The sequence below is a fragment of the Pteropus alecto genome, unplaced genomic scaffold, assembly GCF_000325575.1.
Source record: "Pteropus alecto unplaced genomic scaffold, ASM32557v1 scaffold134, whole genome shotgun sequence".
Classification (NCBI taxonomy): Eukaryota; Metazoa; Chordata; class Mammalia; order Chiroptera; family Pteropodidae; genus Pteropus; species Pteropus alecto.
In genome coordinates, this window is record NW_006436283.1 from 5,310,530 (window position 1) to 5,318,291 (window position 7,762).

General features: G+C 49.9%; 1 protein-coding gene across 1 annotated transcript in view; it reads right to left on the bottom strand.

Moving 5' to 3' along the window:
* Positions 1-2,652: 2,652 nt before the first annotated feature.
* Positions 2,653-7,762, bottom strand: part of LOC102881549 (CMRF35-like molecule 4) — a 7,619-nt gene continuing 2,509 nt past the window's right edge. Inside the window, exons 2-4 of the mRNA XM_006912405.3 lie at positions 7,170-7,499; positions 5,464-5,617; positions 2,653-3,347 (exon numbers count right to left, since the gene is read on the bottom strand). Of these exons, the coding sequence (XP_006912467.1) occupies positions 3,095-3,347; positions 5,464-5,617; positions 7,170-7,499 (737 nt within the window). The 3' untranslated portion in view covers positions 2,653-3,094. The remainder of the gene's footprint in view (positions 3,348-5,463; positions 5,618-7,169; positions 7,500-7,762) is intronic.

Here is a 7,762-nt window from a genome sequence, read left to right on the forward strand (position 1 = left end):
GGCGCCATTTATAGAACTAAGAAGGTCAGGAGTGGGCTTGGGTGAGGCAGAGCTGAGTTTTCTCTGTGGAACCGGGATTGCCAAGCAGAAAGGTCTAGCAAGAAGCTAGAGATGTGGGTTAGCCGAGTATTGACTCCGAAGAGAAGATGCATGAAGAGGTTAACAGGAGCTCTTGAAGATTTCAGAACCAAAGCAGAGCGTTTGGAGCCCTGTAGTTAAGAAGCAGGAGTTTGGTGTTCTGTGTTTTCTTCCATTGATCTATGCGTCTATCTTTCCACTCACATCACCCTGTCTTGATAACTATAGCTATGTAAGTCTTAACACCCAGTCAAGTGATTCCTTAGAAGAGCAGAGTACAGGTACAGTAGTAATTCCTCCCTCTTTATTCTTTTTCAAAAAGTTTTTAGGTCTTCTAGTTCCTTCGTTTTTCCATGTAAATTTTAGAGTATATTTATAGAAAAGAATAAATAAGATTATCTGTATGTATGGTTACATATAAACTTGTCTTTATCTACAAAAACATCTTGCTGGGATTTTGATAAGAATTGTGTTAAAGTTACAGATCAATGTTGTGAACATAGCTATCTTTACTATCTTTACTCCAATCCACAAACATGGTACATTTCTCAGTTTGTTTAAATATTCTTTGACTCCCGTCATCAGCATTTTGTAATTTTTAGCATAGAAATGCCACACATGTTCCGTTAGATTTATACTCAGGTATTTCTTCTTTTTTTTTGGAGCAATTGTGAATAGTGTTATTTTTCATTTTAGTTCCTACATGCTTGTTGGTGGTATATAAAAATATGATGTGTGTATGTGTGTGTGTGTCTGTGTGTGAATCTTGTATCCTATGACTCTTAAATGCATTTATTAGTTGTAGCAGTTTTTTGGTAGATTGCTTGGGATTTTCTACATAGACAATCATGTCATCTGCAAAAAAGATAATTTTATTTATTCTTTTCTAATGTGTATGCTTCGATGGTATCCTGGAGGCCCCAGGGAGCACCCGGAAGGTTTTAAACACTCTGATGACGGCTATGTGGAGCATGTGGCATCATGACCTCACTTTTAAAAGAGAAGCCCAGAGCGAAATTCCTCATGTTTACATATAGGCAACAAACTCCATTAAAAAACATATTGTGATCAAAACAAAACATGTCTGTAAGTCCATACAAGCAGAGAAATTGCATTATTGCGTCTGCCCAGTGTTTGTGCCTGGGGCCATATGGTGCCCTCAGCAGGCTTGGGAACTGACCTTCTCAAGTGCACAGATGGACCTGTGGGGTTGGCGTGTGGGCCAGCCCCAGGGTGGCTCAAGGCAGATTCAATTCTGCTACCTGGCCTTGTGACTGGGAACCAGTGATTTCATCCCTACGGTTTTCCTCGTTCTTATACGTGATATGAAGATGCTAGATTAAGACTTGCATATGGCAGTTCTAAAACATGAGTGAAAATTTCTTGATACTTCTCCTGTTAAGGGTTGGGGTTTAGGTCCCCTCCCCTTAAGTCTGGGGCAGGGAGCTGTGACTGCTTCAACGTTTTTCCCATTATCATCCTCCTAAGGAATCTGTGTAGACACTTCCTTCATCTAAAAATCTCCCCATCCCATGACATTTTAACAATGAAGATATACTGTATGTATGGTTATATTATATATCCATATACACACATTTATGTGTGTGAATATATAATTATCTGTTTTGTCTGTAAACACAGATATTTATTTCCATATATAAAAAGAGTAAATTTTTTTTCACCCTTCAAGAACCAATATTCGCCCCCATGGATAATCAAGTATAGCAAAAGTGACCCTGGATGAGTTCCAAAGAACCATGAAGAAACCCTTAAACTACTTCCTTGGTGTCTTGACCCCTCGGTGAGTCCCCTGTCCCTGAAGGCCAGCAATGTAGATGCAGGGACATAGAATATGTACATTATTTCAAAGCACCTCCCTATAAAACACTTATTAATTATAGAGGGGAAGAGAGTAACCTCGACGAATTTTCACAACTCTATAGTCACCTATCTACGACCCCTATTAAGATCTTGATTGAGATGACAATAACCCAGGTGTTTATGCTTTAAAAAACTCACTAACCTGTACGCTTAGCCTGTGAAGACTCTGTAATTGTTTATTTTTACAAAAAGATGGCTGAAGGTATTTACTTTAGTTATTTTAATGGAATATTTAATTTTAGTGAGTACATGTAGATTTGGCATCCTAACATTTAAGACTTTATAATTTTTGAGGTGTATGTAGTCCTCAAGAGTTACCTTTTTTGGATGTAGAAAATAACTTTAAAAAATTATCTTAAATAGTCCCCATGCTTTTCTTTGTCCATTCCTAGCCATCAATTAAAGTCGGCATCTACACATGCAGAGTCCTAATTGTGGCTTAGGAGCGGGTAAAAAGATACCTTCCAGGCCTCTCCCCTTTAAGCTTCCCCACTGCACAGCTGCTAGATACATTCTAACTCTAGCGTTTGATTTAGAGTCACTTCACATTCTCTAGAATGTATGGGTCATCCTCCGATAGATTAAAAAAAAAAAAAATATATATATATATATATGGTGTACTAAACAATATAATCTCAAAAAGCACAGGAAATCCATACAGAGCAAACATAACGGACGTGAGCCGGGCGATGGTCCAACCCCATCTTTAATTGTCTACATTCAGGTGATTCTTTCTCCAGGAGGGACCGATACAACGGAAGGTGGCATCGGCAGTCTTCTGTACACCTGGCCTACTGGGAGAAGGAGTCTTTGCCCTTGTAAACACACTCTGAGGCTTTTTGGTTTAATTCAGGTTTTACACTTACTGGTTGGCCTGGAATTTTGAAGCCCGTTACTGGCTGGAGTTCTAGACAGTGTGATAGTCATTTCTGGCAGAGCTACTCCAGAGTCACAGGAGAGGAGGCAGCAGGAGGGTCCACACAGGTAAGATCACAGGTGCCTCCGAGGACCCAGTGTGTACGGGAAACACCACGTCTGTTCCTTTCTCTGATCCTGCGGTGGGGGCCAGTTTCCAGAGCTGCGCAGAGCAGGGAGGGAGCCCACAGTGTCCCCGAGGACAGGACGAAGGGAGTCCTCACCGCGGAGGGACCCTCGTCTCTTTGGAACTGCGATTACTGCTCGGTGCCTGATAAAAGTTCCGAAAGTTCTCCAAGTCTGATGTGCGGGTGTTGATGGCACGGGGGCTGCGGTCCCACTCAGACTGACTTAATTTCCCCCTGGAGTCCCTCTGATGCCTGTTCAACCACACCACAGTGCACAGCAGGACCCCAAGAAGGGGCACCTTTATGAAGGTCAGGAGCAGGAAGTGGATGTTACAGAGCAGGGACCTGTACAAGGAACACAACCACAGGAGTGAGCCTCTTCTGCGGCAGCCCCAGGCCCCTCCTCTCCCCCCTCCCCCCCCATGCCCAGCAGCCCAGACTGGGGTGACAGGCAAACCTTGGTCCCTGCCCCGGCCAGGAAGGTCCTTGCAAGGGGGCTCAGTCATGCTGCCCAAACGCTAAGCCTTCAGGGGCCTCCCTACCAGCTTAGCCTGGGGTCCAGCTACTTCCTGGTTTCCCACCATTCCCCATCAGCTCACCTGCAGTCCAACCAAGCTTGAAGGTTCGCTGCCTCCTGTCTTTTTGATCTTGCTATTCTCTCTACCTTGTATCTCCCTTTGTAAATTCCACTCATCTTTCAAGCTCAGATCTAATATTACTTCTTTGAAGCAGAAGACCCCCCTCAGCCCTGTAAACCAGTTTTATAAGCTGGGTTCTCCAGGGAGGGGCCTCTTGTGGGTCTGACCCCCATGCGGTAGCATATATGAGGGGTACTACCACATAAGTCCCATACAGTGGACACTTGGTATAGCTAGACTTTTGGGCCCGGGGTCACCTGTGTTCCCCTGGCAGTCCCTAGCAGTGTCTAAGGATCTGATCACCCCTCACCCTATGCCTCATCCCCTCTGCCAGGACCCCATCCTGCCACTGTCCACCCTCATTCTCTTTCTCAGCCTGCCTTGAGCAAAATGAGCCATGCTGATTTCGCTAACAGTTTTCTTGAGGGAGAGAGGGTGTGATGCAGTGCGTGCCCTAAAAATACCCACTGTGCTATTTCACAAGTTTCACCCGCTGCTATACTCTTTTCTCTTTCCGCCAAGGTTCCTCTTGTGCTTCTCCGGTCTCACTGGGAGTCCTATATCCTACACCCTCGACTCAACAGAAAGACCGCTCTCCTACAGCCGTGAGTGGGACACAAGCTGGGTTGTGAAGCGTGTGTCCCCAGGAGCCGCACCCCATTCACATGCATCACTGAACAAATGGTCCGGTGGCAGCCAGGCTCCAAAAACTAGGACCCTAGAGAAAGGAATGGCACTGGACTGGAGCAGGGAAGGGAGCCCATGGAGGGCGACGCTCAGAGGCTGGACTCACAGAGAGAATGGATCTTGACCCTGGACTTTATGGGAGCCTGAAGGCACCAGGCTGTGATGTGATGAAACAGGGCCAGGGAACTTAGTGATTACCCTCAGGTACGGTGCCTCCGAAGGGAGCGGGCTCCGGTTGACATCCGCGCCCCTCCCATGTGAGCGGAGGGTGAGAAAGCAGGGGCCCCCGCTTCCCACTCCTCCTTGCGTCTCCCCGGCACTTGGGGAGAGGAGGGCTGGAGAGATGAAACACGTATGTACTGGTGTCTATGGTAGGCAGGATAATGATCCCCAAAGATGTCCTAATCTCTGGAACCGGCAAATATGTTACATTACATGGCAAGGGGGAATGCAGATGGGCTTAAGATTGCTAACCAGCTGACTCTGAGATGGGGAGATGATCCTGGGTTATCTCGGGGCCCCTTGTAATCACCAGGGTCTTTCTAAGTGAAAGATAGATGTAGGAAGGTCTGTATTAGAGTAATGCCACGTGGCAAAGGCTGGATCGGCTACTGCTGGCTTTGGGGATAGAGGGGGCCGTGAGCCAAGGAATGTAGGAGGCCTCTATTAGCTGGAATTGTCGGGGAATGATTCTTCCCCAGAACCTCCAGAGGAACTTAGCCCAATGAGACTCATTTCAGATTTCCCATCTCCAGAACTACGAGATCATAAAACTGTGTTGTTTTAAGTGACCAAGTTAGTGGTAATTGGTTACAGCAACCACAGGAAACTAATCTGGAGAACTTCCCTTCTAGCTTACTTGGGGTTGAACTCCGCTATACTTCCTTTTGCTTCTCGGGGGGCGAGGGGTCAGGTCAGAGGAAGACCAGAGCCTTCTCTGCTGCAGCCCAGCCGGAGAGCCTTATTTAGGTTCACGTAGGAAGTGGGGTGCGGGGGAGGTCCAGTGCCGACTCTGCCGATTCTCCCCTGCACTGGCAACACCAGGGGGCCACATGGGGGTCCCTGACAGAGCGGCCCTAGGGGACCAGTCACGGGGCGGACGTGGGAAAGGTCTGCTGGGTCCCAGCTCTGCTCACCTGGTGAGGGGATTAGTCACAGCCATGCTGCTGTTGACACCCTGAGTAACCGGAGGCGAGGAAGCCAGACTGGCCAGTGCAGATGCTGTCACCAGTTCGGCCACGTCTGTCGTCACCAGTTCGGCCACATCTGTCGTCACAGGTTCGGCCACATCTGTCGTCACAGGTTCGGCCATTTGTGTTGACATAGGGACAGTCGTGTTTGTTGTCAACAGTATGGACAGGTTTGTTGGTTTTACTACTAAATGCACAGAGCAAAGCAGATCTCTGAGGGTGACTCAGGGGGCTCCCCATGGCCTTCTCCACACCCCTCATTCAGGGATCAAGAAGCTTTCTCTCAGCACCACCGGTCGGCCACATCGGTCTTCCCTAGCATCGTTTTGGTTTCTTATCCAAAACAGAACATTACTTCATTTAGAGAGAAGCACCTCCTCGTCACTGCACGAGGGATCTGGGGCGGCAAGCTCTGTAGGTGATTTACAGAGGTTCGGTTGAATCTCAGAGCCCTGCCTGGCACAGCCCGGACTGCAGGAGCCATGTGCCCAGCCCTCGGAGTTCCAAACCAGCCAGGGTGAAGCAGGCTCTGTGCCACCTGCCCTGAAGCCGGTGGCGCATGGGGCTGGCCGCCCGGGACTCCCCGGCCATCGGGCGGAGGGCCAGCAGCCTCTGCCTTCCCCGTGAGCCCTTCCTGCCTCCCTGCACATCCTCATTTCAGCAGATGAAGCCGCTCCGTGGAGACTTGTCTGGCTTGGAGGGTCCCAGCCGCCACTTCACCCTGTGCCAACTCCTCCCCCAATCTTCCACGTATCCATCCCACCTTTGTTGTCTTTCCCAGTTAATTTCTGGAACATTCTAAAGCCAGCATACCTCCCCATTGCACGCACCATACACACCATATTTGCATCTACGAGGGTGGAAAGACTTTTCTCTTGTTTATAAATGGGCTTATGAAAGACCGAACTGTCACCTACCTAGTGTCCGTGGGTATGTTTAGGGAGGACATGGTGTGGGGGACGGGGGGTTCCCTGGTACCCAAAGTGGAGACAAGACTGAAGCCTCTACAGTGGAGCTGGGGGGTGGGGGCTACGAACCAACTCTCTTCTCAGGCCTCTGTCCTGAGGGAGGCACTGGTGCCTCCGGGGCAGGCGTGGCTGAGCCCCGAATCCCCTTCGAGGCTCAGAGGAGCCTGTGGGAGCCTGACCTTCTGCCAGTAATGAGTTCAGAGTCCCTCACCCTGTCCTTTGCCCTTGTGTTGCCAGAGAAGGGACAGGAGGGTCGCTTGTCCTGCAGCTGAGACCCTCAGGATCACAGCTTTCTGGCACCCCACCCTCTCTGCACAGCCGGCCAGGCCCCTGGTCAGGCCGGGGCTGCTCTGGGGCTAGATATGATGCTCAAATGACCTGCAACAGAAGACCTGCTTTTCCTGGTCAAACCTGTCCAAGTCGAGCCTGTCTTTCTCTGCGCCCTCTGATGACACTACGTGGAGACGTGGGCCGTGCTGAGGCTCCCACTTGCTTTCCGGCTTCCCAGGCTCCTGGCGTATACCCCCTCGTGCACGCACAGCTGTGTGCACGCTGACACGCACAAGTACACACACACACAGTCTTGGGGCTTTTCTCCATCTGTCGGAGCAGACAGAGGGTAAAGTCTGCATTCTCCACAGGTCAGTACCGGGGCCTCGGCGTACAGGAGGGAGCAGTTCCTACCTGGGCTGATGAGCACACGGACATGGTGGCCCAGGTCGGTTCCGGCTCTCTCGATCCCACACCAGTAGGTGTCTGCATCGTCCAGCCTGAGCTCCTCCATGGTCACGGTGAACGTGAAGTTTCCCTGACTGTCCATGATGGACACACGGCCCTTCCTCTCCTCCCGCTCTGATCCAGTGGTTTGAACAAGGATCTGGCAGCTACTCCAAGCAGCTCCTCGACACCACCACTTCCTGTAGGTCTTCCACCCTGGATCATAGCGACACGGCACAGTCAGGGAGCCCCGTTCCATGCCACTCACTTCCTCTGGACCCGTGATGGGATTTGAGCCTGGAAAACACAAATCGGGTACCTGTCACCTCCCCCTGAGGGCAGGGCCCAGCCTCCTGCAGTGTGAGTAGCTCCAGTAAGTCCAAGGGCCTGAGGGGTTGAATGGAGTCAAGGAGGGATTAGTCTCCCACGGACAGACCTTTTGTCCTTCAAAATTCCACTGGGTCAAAGCCACAGGGAGAGTCTCCGACGGGCAACTGCAGGTGTCAAAGAAAGAAAAATGTCGGCACTGGCCATTCACCCTTCCCCGCTCCCTACGGCCG